At 28.8% G+C, this 21,712-nt stretch overlaps 1 protein-coding gene across 1 annotated transcript in view; it reads left to right on the top strand.

Annotated features, from left to right (window-relative positions):
* Positions 1-21,712, top strand: part of Nedd4 (E3 ubiquitin-protein ligase Nedd4) — an 83,497-nt gene that overhangs the window by 46,682 nt on the left and 15,103 nt on the right. Inside the window, exons 6-15 of the mRNA XM_067284374.1 lie at positions 39-145; positions 1,634-1,742; positions 4,874-5,070; positions 7,494-7,623; positions 8,009-8,140; positions 9,200-9,298; positions 11,567-11,621; positions 12,210-12,268; positions 15,557-15,622; positions 19,479-19,708. Coding sequence (XP_067140475.1) covers positions 39-145; positions 1,634-1,742; positions 4,874-5,070; positions 7,494-7,623; positions 8,009-8,140; positions 9,200-9,298; positions 11,567-11,621; positions 12,210-12,268; positions 15,557-15,622; positions 19,479-19,708 — 1,184 coding nt within the window. The remainder of the gene's footprint in view (positions 1-38; positions 146-1,633; positions 1,743-4,873; positions 5,071-7,493; positions 7,624-8,008; positions 8,141-9,199; positions 9,299-11,566; positions 11,622-12,209; positions 12,269-15,556; positions 15,623-19,478; positions 19,709-21,712) is intronic.

The raw sequence follows: 21,712 nt of genomic DNA, 5'->3' as shown, positions 1-21,712 counted from the left end.
ATAACCGGTTACTAACAAATTATTAATTTTTTTTTCAGACGAGGGATGATTTTCTTGGATTAGTAGAACTTCCCCTTCATCATATTCCTACAGAAAGACCGGGTCATTATATTCCACACAAGTATTATATTCTTCGTCCAAGAAGGTTAGAGTTTTACATTATTGAAAAATTTATTGTTTAATTAAAATGAATAGTTATAACACTATAATAAAATACAAATAAAAAGGTCTATTTACTTTTTGTCAAAGAGTTTTCAAAATATACATGCATGCTAATAAATTATATCATATTCTATAAACAAATAACAAACTTCTTTCATTGGAGCTGAAATTAAATAATAACTGAAAATGTTACTTATATAGTTAAGTTGAATAAGTTGATAGCATGATGGCCAAATTTTTAACGTGTTAAGCTACCACACTGCAGAACCTGGGATTGAATCTGGCAGACAACTCCTCGGGAATTTTTGGGGATAATATGATGCTGATATATTAAGTCCAACCCCCATCGTCTGCATTGTTCTAGATCTAGCTAAACTCATGATAAATGAGGGAAAAAAAGCTCACTTGATGCCCACAGTGTGGAAGGGACAAAAAATGCAAAAAGTAGCACAATTTTTTTCATAAGTAACAAGTTTTTGGCACATTTTTATTATGTCATATTATAATTATGACATGAATATTTTACATAGTTAATATGAAAGTGTTATAACACTGACTGTATTAAATTTAAAGAAACTTTTATTTTTTGTTAATATTTATTTGTTCATTTGACAAAACATTTTTTTGTTAAATGAATTATATACCTTACATTTTATTAGCATTATTAGATCTTTAAACGAAATGACTCATTGCATATGCAATGCATATGTAATTTGTAATGACAAATACCAGTTAGACTTAGGAAACTTTAAAATTTTTTAATCACTTTAAGTTTTTGAAAGTTTTATTGCTGCTTAAAAATTTTGACATTTTTGTTTTGGTGGAGTGCTTTATAAAATTATTATTTACAACTGTTATTACTAATATACAAAATTAAACTCTAATTGCTACAAAAATGAATATATTTGTTTAATTCTTAACTTGAAATAACCAAAAATATGTAAGGATGTAATTTTGAAGAAGTTAGTGTTTAACAATTTCTTAAACATTTTCATAATTATATAATCTATCTATAAAACATGGATATAAGAAAAAAGTGGAAGTTAAAATAGAATATTAAACTTATAAAATAAACTTTTAAAAATTCATTTAAAAAGTTTAGTAACACATAATGTAGCAAGAATATTTTTAGTTATGATTTTATTTTCCACACAAGTAAATTCAAGTGAGTATGAAAACTAGTGTGAAATTTGCATTAATGATTAATTAATAATGTTATAGTAACATTAAAATATCATTTTAAAGTAATTAATAAAACCTAAACATGGGTATAGCTTGATCTTTGCTTTTCACATTCTTTTATGTTTGAATTCAGTTCTGTAGTTAATTTGAATTATAAAAAGAACATTAGTTTTCTTTAATGATATGTGAAAACAATTTTATTTATGCATATATAGTAAAATATGAAATTAATTGATAAATAATAATTATTTCTTCAATTTATTCTTACTTAAATTTTGGATATTTTCAGTGCTCGATCACGCGTGAAGGGTCATTTACAGATCTATCATGCATTTATAGCAAGTGCAAATGATAATGAAAGTAATGAAGAGGAAATACAAACTCAACAAGAAACTGAGGTATAGTTACTACTTATGTATATTTATATATATAAAGAAATAAGCATCAAAAAGTGTTACACATAGCCAATTAGAATCAGATGTTCATTTTTGACACACATTTATATTCTGCCACTGATACAAGGCTAACATATCTCAGCAAACCAGAAATTCTGCCATAAATGTCTCTCACATTAAAGGTTTAATTGATAATTTCAAGTACTTACAGCACATTTTGTTTGATTTTAAACTTTGTCATAATTTGCATATACAGTAAGACCCTGCTTAATGGGACAAAAAATGTTCCTAGACGACAAAGCACTAAACGAAACAGCGTTAAACGAGGTCATTTTAACATAGAGTAAATAAGGAAAGGGGAACAGGCGATTAAAAATAAACAGATTTTACTTTAATTTTAAGTTATTTTTATATTAATTTGCATAATAATATATGATAAATAACACACAAACTTATGCACACAGAAATGTAAAGTTCATGTTTGTGACGAAGGTCCTGGCTTTTCTGAAATTCTTGTTTTTTGCGATAGAAGTCATGTAGTTTCATTTGTCGCTTTTTTCCTTTCTTTAAGCAAATTTCGGTAGCAGAAGATCACATCCAAAATGCATCATTTTGCTTTTGCACTCCTTTCAAAATCCAAATCATTCGCTATAATTTGATCAATGATTTCGGTTATCATTACCAAACTTTTACTAAGGAAATCTGCAGAGAAATTCTCTGGGTTCTTCATTTTCCTAATCACTATTTTCCACAGTTTTATACGAATTCCTTGTTCTGCCAGTTCTTGAAAGTCGTTGTTGGTAAGACTCTCACCAGAAACAAGCAGTAACTTCTCAATATCTTGCTTGTCTACATCTCCTAATCCTGCTGTGTCGATTAGGTTGACAGTTTGGTCAACCTGATGATAGAGCAATAGGTTCTTCTTGTTGAGAAATCTTGGTTACTTTCAGCTATAACTTCTTCCGTGCTCCATTCATGCATTTATCAGTTAGTTCTTGCCAAGCGAAGTTGATATTGCCGATGCATCTATGATTCTATATTTTTTCCAAAATTGAACAAAACAAATATAGGTTTAAGGAAAGTACAACACTATGATGAATTGCCACCTTTTTCTGATCGGTTCGTGTTCATAAATAATCGTATTATATACGAATTGACGAAAAGCCATGATAATTTGAATCAGAGTAAATATTGAGCTTTTTTTTAGGCTTCGAGCAGATCACGTTATATCGAATCAGCTTTAAACGAGGCAGCGTTAAGCAGGGTCTTACTGTACTTTGACAGTACTTAATATATGTGTATGTATAAAATACTTTTTTAATTATATCACTTTAGTGTTTATAGATGTTTCGAGATGAAAATGATTTCTGCTCTAAACAATAATAATGAGGCACATCCAATTTTTTTACATTGTGATTCTAAAATTTACTTTTTTAATTAATACATTCTACAGTTTTTTTCTAAATATCTCTCTCTCACATTACTTAATTTTAAATTAGCTTTATAAATGTGGGAACTGTCCATAAATTCATATATAAAATCATTAATTAATTGTAGGGATGTTTTCATTTAAATGTATTAAGCATTTTTAAAGCTTAATTCAGCTCATCTTCAGATACATATATAAAAACTGAATAAAACATTAGAACATTTTCAAACGTGATGAAACATATTGACATCTTTGAATATTTTCTGAATTTCCAGTAAAGGTTTAAAATTTTCACACAGTTTAAAATAGAATAATATTTTTTCTACATGTAATTTGTATTGATTTTCAGTATACACTACAGTTTAAGACCTACAATCACAAGTATTCTTTCAAATATGGGAAAACGTAAAAGTCAGAAGGTATTACTATATCTGAGATGTAAGGTGGTGGTGTTGAGTCTTCTATTGAAATGTTTGCAGCAAATTCTCAGTTGATATGCTATATGCAGTTTGGCATTGTTGCATAGGAGATTAATGCTTCAGCTAAGAAATCGGATGCTTTCTCTCCATTACAAGAGTAAATATCCTGGATTCCTTAGGCATTCAAGCATTAATTTTTGCTGTATTGAATTTCATTGTTGAACAGCAGCTAGGATGTTCACTGTGACTTTCTTAACTCAAAATTTCTCAACTGATTGCAAAACTATGGCACCATTATATGACATATTGATGTGATGTGAATTGTCTTCGTATACCTTGATTAACTGACAATGCTGACTTCAGCAGGTGGAATATGTTTGGTTCATAAAAGTGAAATAACTGCTCAAACTTCTTCTCAAGACTACTTCCCTAACCTTGTTGCCATTTGAAAATGTGACATCACAACTGTCCCACATACTTGTTATTCTACTGTAATTATTCAGTATTTGTAATTTGGCTCATTACTAATTAAATACATTGGAGTTACACTTTGACATTGTTTTGGTTTTTAAAACTTATAAAGTTACTTTTTGATCACTCCAAATGTATTTGACATGTAAAAATAATGTGTATCTGACTATTTCATTACACTATAAAAATGTATGAGGTGATATATGCATTTGGGCATCTGAAAATGTTTAGTATAATAGTAATTGTTAACAATAAACTTTGATATGTTTTTCTGAAATTTGCTTAAATTATTTTTCACACTAAGTAGAATTAATTGTAAAAAAAATCTATTGATTTCTACAGCTCAATCTATCAGTATTTACGTTATTTATTGAAAGTTGCAAGGATAAATTAATTTTAGAGTGATCCTGACATCTTATATTTTTCAGTATAATAATTTTATATAAAATGTTTCAGTTAAAACAGTTCATTTTAATCAAATAATTAATTATATAGTAGATCCTCACTTTTATAATTTCATTTGTTTGTGCAAAATCATTAAACGAGCTGTTGTAAATTGCATTCTAATTTTAAACTATACAGTACATTTTTTGTTAGTCACTGAAATGTCCAATAAAAAATATTGTATATTAAATATGGCATTATATGCAATCATAAAAAAATATAAATATACACACCTTTTGTGACAGTATGGGTTTGTAAAATGAGATGTCAAAAAGTAGGATCTGTTGTGTTTATCTTTATAATAATATTTTGTGTGTAACATCATTTAAATTTCTTACACTAATTAACTTTAATTTTTATTTATGTATTAGGGTGGATGGGAAATTGTTGAAGTGATGGATGAAGATAATGTTCACGAAGAAACACCATCAGAACCAATTATGACATTAGTTCAGTCTTCTAACCAAGCTAGTTTACCTGCAGGTTGGGAGGAAAGACAAGATGCTAATGGAAGAACATATTATGTAAATCACATAGCTCGTACCACACAGTGGGAACGACCAACTGGGTAAGTTATTTGTTACAAATTGTTATATGTTTCCTTAATTTTTAAATTTTATGTATTTTTAATAGGTTTTGATAATGATATATTAGCATATCGAAATGTTCGTTCATTTTACAAACTCCAATCTTTTGCCCAATACTTATCATTGCATTGTTTCGCCATGTGACAGGCATTTGAACATGGTGACGGGACATATTGTGCTGTGAAACTAACCCGCAGTAGACAGAACATCCTCTCTTCACATGTTTGCCATCGATGGCCATGAGACATTTTCATACAACCAGGTTAAGCAACAGCATTTTCAGTTCACTCTATGATTGTTTAAAACTTATCACAACTGAAGTTCATGGCATACATTTTAAATCTGATTTCTCTGTCATTGCTCATGCCAAATCAGATGATTATTGTAATGCATATTCTTAAAATATACAGTATATAGTAGTAAGCATTGATATTTTGTTCTGAAATTTTCATATATGATTATGGGGTAGAGTTATTGCATTGTTTAGATAAGTTTTCTTTCTTTATTTTATTCTGATTTTATAAGTGCTTTGTGTAGCTAACAAATGCAAATCATTTTCTTTGGAAAGAAAAATGAAATTTTGCATAAGTAACAATATTAATAAATATTGATTACTTTATAAACTAAAATCAATTTTAATTATAATTAATAATGATTTTCATTGAAAATATGGATCCAAACACTAACATTTGAGAAGGAACATGACTTCTTTTCAATCATTATTATTTCTCTTTATTTAGTTATGTTTATTTTGGAGATTTTGTTTAGGAAAGGGTGACTACTTCACACCTCTGAATAGGAGGAAAAACTTAAAATTAAACTGAACTTACCACGCACAGTCTGTCATGCTGGACACCAGTGATGCAATGATGTCACTTTTGGAAAGAAGAAGAGAATGATAATATTGAAACCAAAGTTAAAGTACAAGAATTTGTATTTATTCATTATTAAATATTTAGTAAAAAATTATTAGAACCAGAATTGTTTTCATGAGGGAATGGATGAAAATAGGATTAACGGAGAATGTAAATGAGGTAAACAGCAACTATGTATGTCAAGGTGTCAATGGGTATAAATAGATGTTTATGAAGTGGCTAAGACAAGAAGAAGTTTTTTGGCTAGCTTTGCTGAGGAATGAACTGTGATTTTGGTGTTTTTGCTATTATTACCATTATTGTTATCATTATTATTATTATTATTATTGCTTAATAATTTTTGTTGTAATCTTGACTTACTGATTATTAATACATTTGTCTTTTTTAAAATTTATTACTATCAGAATTTTTAAAATTAATTCTTGTACATATTTCTCATTGTTGTGACAGGTTTTGACCAATTATATAGCAAACTGATACTGCTTTTGCTTATTCTTCTTGTACAAAAAAAACTTTGCATGCTGGATGCATTTTTATCAATGGATGGATAATGTGTGAACAACATTACCAGGTCTGGAGACATTACCTCATTGAAAAAATCATTGCCAAATGATTTTTTCAATATGGTAATTTTTCTATACAATTATAAATTTGTTCAAGGTGTATTCAAATTTTTTTTCTTAGAAACAAGGCTAGAGCAGTCTTAGGCCAACTAGACAATTATGATTGTCTAGGGTCTGGATCCAAAATAAGCTTGTAAATCAATTTGTAGACTTATATTTCTTTATATTTGAATTTAAATGGTTATCCTCTAAACCAGAGGTCACCAAACTACAATCCGCAAGGTCAGTTCGTCCGCACTGTGCCACAAATGAGCTAAAATATAATTATTTATATGGAAATATCTTAGACTATAGATAAACTTACTATGTAGAAAAAGTTAAAATATGTATAAGTAAAAATTCCAAAATTAGTCCAATCTGATTTTTGCATCTGACAGTAATATAATATTTAGGAAAATCAGTTAAATAAAAAATTTGGTGACTTTTTGCAAATTTGGATATCTGAGCACTTTTTGTGTAAGTACCTACAACGAAGTTTCTAAGAAAAGTGATTACGAGCTTGCTGCACGATCGTATTTGTGTATTGGTAAATAAATATATTGGTTGTCTTTATTGTTTGGGTATTCAATATACTGTATTGAACAAAATCGTTATGCGGCCCGTGCTTGTCCTTCTCACAGTTACGTGGCCCACTGTGAAAAAAGTTTAGTGACCCCCTGTTCTAAATCAATGAGCTATCATGTATTGACACACAGAGAATACAGATAAAATTATCAGTATCTGAATTGTATTTACAGAATTCATTATTGTATCATCTCTAATTTCTATTTATATAAGTATTGTAATATATTGATAAGTGCATAGAAGTACACATTCATTTTTTCACATTTTTTATTATTAAAGTAGATTATTCAAATACAAAAATACTATTTATTGTACCTATTGATGTTTTAAATTATTCTGTAGAGTTTCACCAACAGAAGAACAAGTACAGCAACGTAGTTTAGATTCTGCAAGAGAATTTGAACGGCGTTTTCACATTAGTGCAGACAATGGTGAAATGGAATCTCAAATTCCTGAAGAAACACCTGTACAGGTATAAAAAATATATATATATATATAAATTTATATGAACAAAGAAATTTTATTTTTGTTTCAAAGTATTCAGTAGAAATATTCATACAAGTATTATTGTTATGTGAAGATTTAATCAGTTAAATATAAGGAATAAAATTGATCTTTAGATCTATAGTTATTGAATATTTAGTGCAAACTTTAATGATATTGATGTGTTTTGTGTTCATTTCGTGATGTATTCTATACATAAATAATTATTTAACTAACAAAGTTAAATAATTCTGTGATTATTTAATTTTTTTCTTTTAAATATCATTGATAAGTTATAATTTAAAAATATTTAACATGTAAATCATTACACTGTACTACATCTGTACTTAATTATTGCATTTTTATTTATTTAGTCACCTACAGAGTTATCATCACAATTGTCTGCTCATTTATCGCTCGACGGATTACCTGCAGGATGGTCACTTCAAGTAGCACCAAATGGAAGAGTGTTTTTCATCGATCATAATACAAAAACAACAACTTGGGTAAATACATTAGTTACTTTGTATTTAATTTTTATAATTATGTATGTAAATCCTATTTTACCTCTGTTAAAAAAAGTTAATTTTTGTTTCAATAATTAGATTTAAATGCTTCCAAAAAGTAAAAATTAAATTGCAAAAAAGTGTAGAAAAGAAAAACATTATGTATTAAAAGGGTTGTAAACATTTTAAAACTATATTCAGTTATATAAAAATGTACAGTTTTAAATACTTTTAACACATACTATGATTTGTGTAAAGTTACCCGAAGACCACTACATATAAAAGATTTCATTAAAGAATTTTCAAAAATTATTATTCTCGTGCTTTTGATGACTTTTATACATAAAAATATGTAAAATAGATATAATATTTAGATTAAATAATATAGATCTTACTGTAGAAACAGTTCATTTAACATTATCATATTTTAATGTCTTTCTATTTTTTCACAAATTAGACTAATATTTTTTTGTCTACAAGGAAGGTTATTTTCACATTCTGAAATTACTCTATGAAATTTATTATTGAATTGTTAAATGCGGCATTGTCATTGAATTTATTAATTTATTTTCTATGGAAAAAATTCTGTAAATTTTAAAAATGGAAACAAAAGAATAGTATTAGTATTTTGAAATATTATTTCTTTGTTAGCATGAAATTTAAACAAGAAATTTTTTATCTTGACTAATAAATAGTTTGAAATAGTAGGAGGAAAAAGTTCAAATAAATCCTTAATAGCAAAACTAAAGCATTGCGGCATATTAATTGATATTGCATTTAAAAAATGTTAATTTGTAGAAAAATTGAAACAGAAATATTAATTCTTTTCTTAAAATTGACTGAATTTTTAATTAGTAAGTTATATTATATGAAAACATAGAAGTAAATCTTTATAATTTGTAACTCTGATAGTCGTTTATAAGTATAAAATTTAAGATATTGATATTTATTTATTAAAATGTATGAATTTTCGTGTGTGCTTTGATTTCTGTGAATGAAAAAATCAATTACAATATTTCAAAAATATTTATGCAATGTATTTATAAAATTTTCCCGAAGGTCGATCCTCGAACTGGCAGACCAAGTCCTCTTCCCAATCAAAATAATGTGCCCAACAGGCCATCATTTAGTAGTGTGGATGATCTTGGACAGTTACCAGTAAGTTAAACATTTTATTACTGTTTCTGTTGTTATCATTACTAAGTATTCATTCGAATTAAATATTGATTTAATTAAGTACTAACAGAACTATATTAACTATTAGTTTTTCTGCAAAATTTCATCTTTATTTGACATTTATGCATGCAATGATTTATTCTGTGATTAGTCGGTGATTAATAGATAAATATATTTTTAATGTAATAATAATCATAGACAGACAGACAGAATGCAACTTATTAATGTGTATATTAAGATATTTTCTTATTGTAATTAACCTATGATGGTTTTTTAAATAGCTGAAATTGTTAATTAAATTCAATAAATGTTCTACAAACTAAAGATTGATAACGTGCATCTTAATAACTTAACTATCAATAAATAATTTTCTGGAATTTATCTTTGATCTCAGCAGGCACATTGGCTGCTTGCACACAAAGCCAAAAATATTTTGTGACTGACTATACTTGAACAACAAAAAACACTATATATTCGAACAAGCACAGCTAAATCACACAATAGAAGTTATATACAGTCACTCACTCCACTGACATTCAGTGGAGTTTGGCCTAGGCAAATGCAGAACAATTTACATTGGAAAAGGAATCGTGAATTTGTTCTCAGAAGTGAAGGTATCATTGAATCATGCTTGTGGGTGAAATCTAAAGATATTTAGGATTCCAACAGGCCAACTCCAGAACATGCACAAATAAAACAAAGAATAACAAAACAGTATAGCATTATATTAAACTTGATACTAACAACACAGCTCAATACAAATTACACTTTTAAAGCAATCAACACATATGTTGTCCCAGTACTGACATATTCATATAAATACAAGCAGAAACAGAACAGCTTCAAAGGAAAACATGAACAATATTAACAAAAGAAAACAAGCACCACCCTAAGTTGTTTATGGAAAGATTGACCATTCATTGTAATGAGGAAAGATAAGGCCTTACAGGTATTTTAAACTTGAACTAGAAACAAATACAGATATTGCAAGAATATTTCTATTGAAAACAAGAAATATCAGTTACACAAAGTTCTCTCTTATAGACAAAAACAGTATACCATTAAACTTAAATAACACTGATCTGGATATGACAAGTACACAACATGCACAGACACCACCAGGCAGAAGTTTCTCCACAGTAGGCATTCTAACAATGTCAGCCAGGATCTGGTTGATAAAACTATATCAAACTTCTGGCTGACTTACGGATGCCTATTTGGAGAGATTGAAAGATTCATGACTGCCTTGCAAGATCAGGTCATAAATGACGAAAAAACTACAGAAAGCACATCTTAAAAGACATGACACTCCTAGAAAATACCATTAGGAAATGCCATGTCATGCACAAGATTATACAATGTGTCAAGTCAGGTTGCAAATTGACTACTTTTGTCAGCATATCCAAATAGCAAATATAATATGTCAAAAACAAACTATTGTGCATCCAGGAGTCATACAACTACACTCTTCAGACATTCATAGAAAACAACACAAACAAAATACCCAAAATCACAGATAAATTCATCACAACAGACCAGACATCATATTTGTTGACAAACAAAACAATCGCATACATCATAGACGTAGCTATTCCAAACATCCATAAGAAACAAAATGTTAGTATTACATGATGAAAAGTTAGTAAATATTCAGAAATTGTCCACAAATAAATAAAGTGCATTTGGGCAGTGGGTGATTTACATATTGTTCCAGTAGATTTTTCTTGCACAGGCATCATACCATATACACTACACAAGACTCGAAGTATTAAAGCTTCACAACATCACACTACAGAAGGCTGTCATATTAAATACATGTAACATTGTCAGGATATTCTTAAACACAGATATATACATGAACAACATATAAACAAAGCATTTGTTTTCTATAGTTATGCCTTGAATTTGATCTTGTATATAAAGTATGCTTTGTAGGATATACTTCACCAACACCATGATAATTGTCAGGATCTAATAATTTTAATAGCATTTGGTAATTTTTACAATGTCAATAATAATAATTAACTACAATCTGTTACATAATTTTTAATAGGTTTTTTTTTGTATAATTTTCCTGAAATATACACATTATTAATTTATTATGTGTAGATAGTTTTAATCAGTTGGCATTTACATAGTTTTAAAAATATTTTAGCATAAATTAAAATAAAAATTTTAATGAACTCCATGTTAGTTTTTTTAGTAAATTGTGTTTTTTAATAAAACATGTTTTATTATTTTTAATTATAGGAAGGATGGGAGGAACGTGTACATACTGATGGCAGAATATTTTTTATTGATCATAGTAAGTTAATGAATATAATGCTTAACTTTTTATTTACAAGAACAGATTTTGCTTTCATCTCTTAATAGAAGTTCATTTTTATTAAATTTTAATATAAACTTATGAAATTTAATAAAAATAAATAACTGAAAATTGCAAATTGAGTTTGTTGGATGAAGATGCAATATTTAAAACAATGATACAGTCAGAAAGGAAGGCATGTGATACATTTTTGTTTTTTCATAATGTATGATCTGCATAGAATATTATTGTTCCCATAAAAATTACATTTTAATTGCCACATTTGAAAATAAAGTAAAAAATGAACCTTTAAGTGATATTTTATTACTAAAAACAAATTTAAAAAAGTTTAAATTGTAATGAAGAATTTATTTGACAACTTTTAATTGTATAAAATAAGAAAAATGTATTGTTTTTCTTTTGCACTTTAAATAATTAAATAAAAAATTAAATAAATTTTTAAATTTAAATAGAACTAATTATCTTTCTTTGATAGCTTAATTATAAATTTATCATTATATTGAAATTACTTAGAAAATCATTAATGATTAATATTTGTAGTTACATTAAAAATTATATTTTTTTCAGATACCAGGATAACGCAATGGGAAGATCCTCGGTTAAATAATCCTAATATTGCAGGACCGGTATGTTAATTTGTTATTGTATATTATTCTCCGACTGCTTTATAATGCCGCTTAAAAAAGAAAAATTCGAATTTAGTTTTAGTTATACAATAGACTCTGTTTATTTTAACCACCTTCAAGATTAGCCTAAACTGACGAAAACGGCCAATCGATAATATTAAGTGGAGTAGATGTACAGGACTACTATTAGAGGAAATCCCGGATTCGTTGACTCTAATATTACAACATATTGAAACAATAAAATAAAAGGGTTTAAGTTGAAGATTTAATAAATTATAAAGTCAGAAATTTAAATTAGTATATTTTAAGCAAATAATATGATTAGAAAAACAAATAATGATTAATGTTTAAAGTACTGATTAAGATTGACGACAAGAATTAATGAAATTGCATGTTATCAGTAAGGTCCGGATTTTTGGGTGCTGCATTGTTTTTGAACGGGGCAGAGTGTAAAAAGACAAACTACATCGGTTTGAGTGCAGTATGTCCACTCATTGACAAATTGTTTAGCACCCAAATGCACCCAAAATGCAAACCTGCCCCCAAAACGGTGACTACCACCCAAACTATATAATTTGCATCCAGCTTTCCCCTTTTTTACATTTTCAAACAATATGTTGACAATTATCTGTTTTTTTCTGTGGTTTTTATTCATTCTCTTGAGGGGAAAAAACAAATTCATTAAACCAGACCACGTATGCTGAGGGAAAAAGTTCGATAATTAGCTTACTCAATTTTTTTGTTGAGAGAAAAGGGGGTAAAGGGAAAATTTCTGGACTAAACAACTAAGCTTTAGGGTTGTTCTAAGAATGTAAACGGATTCATTGAAAATCTGCAACAAGTGTTTTCTTTCTAAGAAAAGAACAATCTAGAAAATTCTGTATTAAGGTCATCTTACCCTGACTTGTGAGCGCAACAGTTCCAATTTCCTTTGTTCGGTGTCAGTGACATTAGAAAATGGCAAAAATGCCCACAATGCCCCATCTAAACTGAATATTTTAGCAAATAAGTTTAAAGATGAAGGCATATGCACAGACGAAAAACTTCTTTGCTGTTTCATTTGCGATTTCAGTTGATGTCAAACACCAAGAAACAAAAATCAGGTGACACCCGAGTATGGAAAAGCAAAGAGAAGGCAAACAGAAAAGGAGGAATTTTGAATAGACATTTATAGGGGCCTTGTTTCAAAGAGGAGAAGAATCTCAGAAACGTTTAATGCTAATAATACGTTTTATGCAAATTTAACTACCGCTCTTCTGCAGGAAAATATACCCGTTTATAAGATAAACAATCCAGCCTTTCAGTCATTTCTCCAGAAATATATGGGAAAGTTTGTCCCTGATGAGAGCACTCAGAAAAACTATGTGAAACCAGTTTATGATCAAACAATATCTAAAATCCTGGACGTTGTTGGAGACAATCCTGTAGCATTTATACTGGACGAAACAATGGATTCCACAAAACAGTACGTGCTGAACATTGTTGTTGCACCACTGACCAGATTCTAATGTTGTTCAAAATGTACCAACTTGAAAATAAAAACTCAACTACAGTGTCCCAAACTTTCAATGATGTTTATGTCAAGTTGTGGCCAAGTGATATCCAGGACGAAAAGGTTTGGCTTGTCATTACAGATCAAGCATCTTACATGTTTTCAGCATTCTCAAATTTGAAGTGCATCTACAACAACCTAAAGCATGTGACTTGTCTTACACCGAGTATGTGAACATACTCATGTAAAATATAGCAAGGCCAACGGTTTCATTTCGAAATGAAAGTGGTTTTTCTCAAGTGCTTTAGTCATGAATGCTTGTACCAAGACGTAACTGGGCTGCCATTGCCACCCAATCCAGTGGTCACCCGTTGGGAGTCTTGAATAAACAGTGTGGTATTCTACTTCGAGGACTTTGGGAAAATCAATGCTTTTATCAACAAACTTCCTCCTGGTGTTTCTGCTACCGTCGACAGTGTCAAGAAACTGGTCACTGATCCAGTAGTGAGACAGAGCTCTACTCTGTGCATTCGCACAAGTTTTTGGTGGATACAATCAAGGAGCTGGAAAGATGTGAAACTGAAATGCAGGATCAGTGGAATGTTGTAAGTCAGGCATTTGATATACTGGACGGTTTTATCCTGGACAAACTCAGATCTAGTTTATCAAAAAATCCCGACTTGAACAATATTTTGGATTACACTGAACTAGAATTCCGAGTAAAAATGAAACTGCCCTCTTAGTCTCGGTCGACGTAAAAAAATCTTTTTCCTTACATAAAGACATTCTATCTTCCAAATGAGAAACTTCACTTTTAAGAACATTGAAATGATTACTGTTGTAAATTACAATGCTCATCTTTATGTGTAAATTGCAATAAACAACTATGTAGTTTGTAAATATAATACTACTAGTTAATTTTGTCTTAATAATACAGCATTTAAAAGCACCCAAACTAACACCCAAAATGGATAAAAAAGCACCCAAGTGAGCACCCAATCCATTCTAAAAATGCACCCAAAAATCCGAACCTTAGTTATCAGCCATATATGAGACTGGTATCATGAAAAGAGAGAGAGCTTAAAAAGTTTCTTCACTCAAAGATAAAGATAACAGTAACTTATTTCTGAGTACAGTAAACAAAGATTTTATATTTAAATTCTGTGTTTTGTGATATTAACTTACAAAATTATTCATGATTATAATAAGTGGAAGCTACTGTATCTAGTATATGATCATTTCATAACTTATTACTATATAGGATTTAATGGTATTTAAAGTAGCAGGTTGTAAATAATTAGATAAACGTTTAATTGAATAAGTTTATTTTCAAAGCTAGATTTTCTTATATAAATTACTTAACAAATATTCTTATAATTACATAGTTGAAATAGAATATGGCTCAGTTTGATTGTTCTATTCATCTGTTTAATTGGAAGTATTTTTGTTTAAAGATAATTATATTATATATTATATGCTATAATTAATTATTTTTGTACTGTGTGTTTGTACTATTAAAAGATTTATAAATCTGATTAAATCTTAACTAATTTCATGTCATTTTTTCTGATAAATTAATGAAAATATATTGAATGTTAAAGCAATAATGATAGTGAATTAAATCTCAAAATTTCAATAGTATATACAGTACAGTAATAATAAGTTTCTACTCTCTAATATTTTGTAGTGTTAATAATAATTAAATTTTATTTATTCAAATATTTTAGTTGTTAAATTTTTACATTAATAAAATAAAAACTTTTCGGGTTTAATAACAAGACTTTTTCTGTTTCTAGGCTGTACCATATTCCAGAGACTACAAACGGAAATATGAGTATCTAAAGGCAAAACTTCCAAAGCCAGTAAGTAAAAATTCTTAGATTTAAAAAATTTATATATAAGCATTGTTGAAGAAAGCCTGCAAAATAAAATTAAACTGCTGGCCATTAAAGTTGAAACACCAAGAAGGATGAGATACCAAAGCCATTCATATTATATAGAACAAGGGTAAAATAATTACAATTTCAGCTTGGTTCAAGCTGAGGAACATACAGAAATCAGTATCTTGTGCAGCCATATCACAAACTCAAATAGCTGAGCAGGTTAGATAGCGTTCTCTCATTTGGTGGTATGGTGTTTCTGTTGGGATCTTTCACATCAGTTCATTCATCCCTGATCTGCCGATTCCATGTTTGCACATTCCATGTGGGTGTCTTTCTTCCAATATGAACACCAATTCTGCAGAATAATAATCCACATTTATGATACCACAATTCTGCAGCTATCAAAATCAGATACCTGCTGGTAAGTCTGCCATATGTTTTGATGAGGTATACTTAAGCCATCTGTACACAAGAATAGAGAGAAAACACAATTCCAATACTTAAAACTGAATCTCTGTTCTTCCCTCTTATACTTCCAAGGAACATTACTGGCACACATGATTTGCATTTGTGCTTTACTGCTAATTATTTACATGTCCCCTAATGATCTAAGTATCTTGCAAATTTTGCAGTAGTCAGATGCATCCTTCTTAGTGTTGCAATTTAATGGCCTGTAGTGTATATGAACTATAGTTTATCAGTCTTGCTTCAAGGATGAAAGATAATATAAGATGAAATTAATTTTTAAAACTGTAATTTACTGCTTTTATCATGTTTGTTTTCTTTTCTGTTATATATTTATGAATGTCAAATAATATAAGTAAAATATTCTTTTCAAGTTATTTTTTAGTTTGCATAACATTATTATGCTATTATCATAATGCTGCATTTTCAAAAATAAATTGCAAAAATTTATAGCTTTTACTGTTTGAAAAAAATCAAACATTATGTATAATGTATATATTTCATAACGCATGCATGCATGCATGTGCACACTCACACAATATATTTATATATAAATAAACAGTTCATGTTAACAGATCATTTCCAATTACTGAATTACTATAATATAAAACATTAAAACTATTTACTCTAAGAATTTTCTAGTTGTAAAGAAAAATTATTAAAAAATGAATTATCAGTCAAGAAATTCTGAAAATTTAGCAATTATTACATTTGAAAATAAAAAAAAATAATTAATTTATATTGAGAAAATTTATTGATGTAACCAAAAATTGTTAAGTTTCCTATTATATAAATAGCTGCTCTAAATGATTCAAACAGAACAAATTGAAAATGATGAAATTGAATATTATGACTAGTAACTTGATCTGTGGTATATTTGAAAGATACAATCATAAAAAGGTGGCCTTCACTGTTTATGATAATTAAACAGAAACTTACCAAAACAGTTTTTTCTTTTATTTTATTCTTGAGGCATAGGTTAAGGGAAGGAATAAAGAATATGATATAAAACGAATTACACCCAAAAATAATAAATATATTAAAAATAATATCAACATAATTACTGAAGTAATAACTAAATGATATTCTCATCTAAAGCCTATATTATCTGTACATCTGGAAAGTTATAGATTTGATAATGATGATGATTTTGTTTTTTAATCGTAAATTTTTCTATGTTTAGTATGTGTTGAAAAAATGATTAATTTTTTTACCTAATCATTACTTCATTGTTAACTTTCTATCTAATACAGTAATACCCCGAACTTACGCGATAGGTGGGACCGAGCGATAACCGCATAAGTCGGGGTATAACTTCGTATATAAATACATACAAAGTATTTTTAATTGGGGCCGGAGACTAAAGAAAACAAATTTAGAAAAAATGTTTAATAAAATCTTAGATAACATTGTTTCCATCTCAGTGATAATACCGTGACGTTTATGAATGACACTTGAATTTAAAGAATGAGCATTTTTCACAGCTTCAAGAATTTTTTCTTTACCTTTTATAATTGTTCTGACGGTCGATTCCAGTAGATCAAACTTCTTTGCCAATTCACAAATTTTCATTTTTGTATCAAAGTCTTTAATAACGTTAACTTTACACCCCAAAGATAAAGTTTTCCTTTTCTTGTTTGATGCAGAAGAATCAGTTCTACTTCGTTTGGATGACACAATAGTTTCTCTCAAGTCTCCATAGATATAACAGACACAGAAATAAATAACACAAAATAAATTGTAGCTTTGCATCAATTTTGCGCGACACGTCCGAACGTGTAAGCTGAACAATAGTGTGGAGGAAGTGAGAAATCAAGAGTTGCATGGTGCTCAAACAAAAGACGAATCGTCGAGATTTGAAAATCGCGTAACTCTGGGTTTGCGTAAGTCGGAGTAGCGTAAGTCGAGGTATTACTGTATCTTGTAAAATGATTAAATTTACACCAACTAATTGATGATCAAATCAAAGTGTCATTAGTTACTATCTCCACTTACTAATTGTAAATCATGCAAAGTCCAGTATTTACAACCAATTTCTTTTGCAGTGTTTTAGTTTCTCACATATAATCAACATTGCTAAAACTGTACGAAAGGTAAATTAAATAAAAATTCTCTTATGCAGATTTACATTATACATAGCATTTGTTACTTACAACATATTAAGGAAAAAAAATCAATTGGAAACATGCAGAAAATATAATAAACATCAAGTATTGAATCTGAATTTAAAATCACTATAAACACTATCAAAGAAAAATGGAAAAAATTTTTACCACTTTCCTTTCATTATAGAAAAATGTTAACACTGTGCAAATTAATTATAATGCTTTCTTTTCTCTATTTTAAAATACCGAGGAACAATGTTATCGGAAAAAATTTGTAAAATAAAGTGTATTTTTTTAAACGGAAGATAATTTACATGCAACTTTACTGAAAAATTTAAGATTTATTTTATAAATTTATTAATCAGATGAATTTAGCAATATTAGCCGGCTTCATTAGTTACTTATCTAATTTCTAATTCTAATTTAACTTTTTACTCAAGTTCAAGAATTACTCAGGAACAATTTTAATTTTCAAATGTTTTATTTATATGCATTTCTTTTATGTTCTTTTATCCTTTTTTCTAGCATTCTTCCTGTTTCTCCAATATAATGAACACTATTTGAACATTGATAAAGGAACATGATGCATCAATCACACTAAAAAATGCCCAATCACCTTGGTTCATTCACTGTAATGATAATAATTGTAAAATTAATAAAAATAACATTAAAATCTTATTTAGAGAAAAAGATATATATTTAAGAAGATTTAAAGAACATATAGCAATTAAAAATAGTAGTAACTTAATTAATTTAAACAGCAGGATGATAATTGATGACGTGTGGAATGATGTCTCACAGATTTAAAAAAAAATTAAAAAGATGTTATGCAATGCAGGATGGTTTAGTGAAATTTTAGTGTTTTAAGATGATTATGAATACTTGGCATGGTCTTTGTCATAGATGGTACCTATTTTACGATAGGTACTGTACATCTATGACATCTATGAAGTAATCCTTGAACTCCAGTGAAAAGTTTGATTAGAAAGATATAACAATTTGTTTATTAGTCCAAAAAAAAACCCCCGTTTTAGTGGTTAGATAAGTATTAGAAATTTATTTATAAAAGTTTATTATACTGTGTGTAAATTTGACTGTATTGGGTGTAATTATTCAGAAAGTATTGAAGGAATTTGTTTTTATTATCTTCTTTCTTAACATAATTGTCCTCTTTATATGTAGCTTATTTAATTAGATATAATAATCTTCATATTAATAGTTTAAAATTATATCTTTAATTTTGTGTAATTTATTTTCCATTCTAGTCCAATGTGCCTAACAAATTTGTGATGAATGTCTGTAGAAACAACATTTTGGAAGATTCCTATCGAATTATCTGTGGTGTGTCACAAGTTGATCTCCTTAGAACTAAATTATGGATAGAATTTGACGGCGAAGAAGTTCTGGATTATGGTGGGGCATCCAGAGAATGGTTTTTTCTTTTGTCTAAGGAAATGTTTAATCCATATTATGGCTTATTTGAATATTCTGCAATGTAAGTATAAGTTATATAATATGAAAAACTCATTAAACATATTCATTTCAGTTTAAAAAGTAATACTTAATGTTACAAAAAAATTCAATTAAACATTTTGTATGTCCAAAATTAAAGAAAATATAACAGTATTGCACCAAGAAACTATTGCCTATGTAGAAGTATCTAATAACTAAGTCATACTGTATCTCAAAATAAAGATTTCTTATTGTATGAGGTTCATACCAGAATTATGTAATGTTTATCCATAACTTCTAAAGCAGTCTGTTTTGAAGAAAACTTTTGATTTCACTTTTGAACACAATTCCTATCTTTGTCAAGACACTTGGTATCCTTTAACCACTTACCAATGCACTGTGCGAACTCGTTTTTTCAAGTCCTTCAGAACCTGCTGGAAAACTGCACTGCCAAGTGCAGAAATTGACAAATAATGCATATTACACAGTGACTCCTTCAGGTTTTCAAACAGCCAGAAGTTGCTTAGAGCCAGATCTGGTGAGTGCAGAGAATACAGCAAGATTTCAATGGCCTTGTCTATCAGAAAATCTCAGACAGTTTGAGCTCTGTGGAGCAGAGCATTGTCTCATGCAAGACAAAATTTTTGCTAGCAAAATTGGGACACCATTCTTGAATTACAAACAGCAAATGTTTATTCAGCATATGTTTTGCATACTGACCAATAATCATATCAGTTTCAGATGTTGCAACAGCAAGGTGACCAAAGTGTGTTTCATCTTTGGTAGAGTTTCTCCCACCTGCAAATTTTCAAGCCCACTTGCAAACTGTGCAGCCAGCAAGAGCAGATTCCCTGTACCCATCCATTAACTGTTTGTGAATATTTACTGCTTTTTTACCACGAGTGAACAAAAATTTGATGACAGCATGCTGCTCATGAAATGAAAACATCATGCTTTCGGGCACACGTGGAAACAAGTTCGTGAAAAATGTGAATTACTCTGCACCTGCTGCTGGCACACTACTGGACCTTCACAGTCAACTGACAAAGGCTTGTTCAAATTTTTCTCAAGAGGGCATGCTTACATAGTTTGCTGTGCCCCGCTAGAGGGAAACGGTACATAATTCTGGTATGCATCTTGTAGTTCATTGAGAACATAAGATTAACAATAATTTAAAATAATAATTACACAAATAAATTTTTAGTTCCAAAAATTTGAAAAGCTAATTTTTTAATGAACGAGCAGTTTTATAGTTTTACAAGTAGTTAATACAGAAATATTAATTTTGTATAAAAAGTAACCTAATTACAACAAATTATGAATTATAATTTGATGATGTCTGAAAGTACTAAAGCAGGTTTATTTTTCTCTTTCAATGTTTTTTTTTCTCCCGTGTAGAATTGGCCTTAATATGCTATATCCATAAGTTGATTCCCAAAATCCACAGTGCAATATTAAATTTTATAAAGTAACTTTTGCATAGATACTCAATTTAATTGTCTTTATTTGATGTGGAAATTGAGAAACGTCACATATATAGTAGAACCCTGATAAGCTGAAGTTCTGCATTATCTAAGGCAAATCTATAAGTGAATACATTACTATTCTTATGCAGCTTTTCATGAAAGAAAGTGTAAAATGACAACATATATTTGAAAATAATTTGTTTTTTTCACCTTTTTTCATTTAGCTTCAATGTGAGACAAATAATTTGTCTCACATATCCAAAATTTTCAGTTATCTGAGGTCACATCGGTCCATGTCACCTTGGATAATCAGGGTTCTGCTAGAATTATAATCAGTTAGGAAGATCATTTTTCTTCACTATAAAAATTTCAACCATGCTTTAAATTTATCTGTCCATTTTTCAGAAATCACGTTAAGTGATCTTTGCTATTTATTTTGTCTAAGTAATGTTTCTTTCTAAGCAGTTACCACTTGAACAGAATTTTCTTTAGAAAGGACAAGTCAGGAAGAACAATATTACAAGATCTGATACATAAGAAAATTTTTAAAATTGAAGGAAAGTTAAATTTACAAAATGATA

This window comes from Centruroides vittatus, unplaced genomic scaffold (genome assembly GCF_030686945.1).
Source record: "Centruroides vittatus isolate TY-2023 unplaced genomic scaffold, ASM3068694v2 scaffold_1172, whole genome shotgun sequence".
Lineage (NCBI taxonomy): Eukaryota > Metazoa > Arthropoda > Arachnida > Scorpiones > Buthidae > Centruroides > Centruroides vittatus.
Note: the sequence above shows the minus strand (reverse complement) of the source record. Positions and strands in the feature narration are given on the sequence as shown.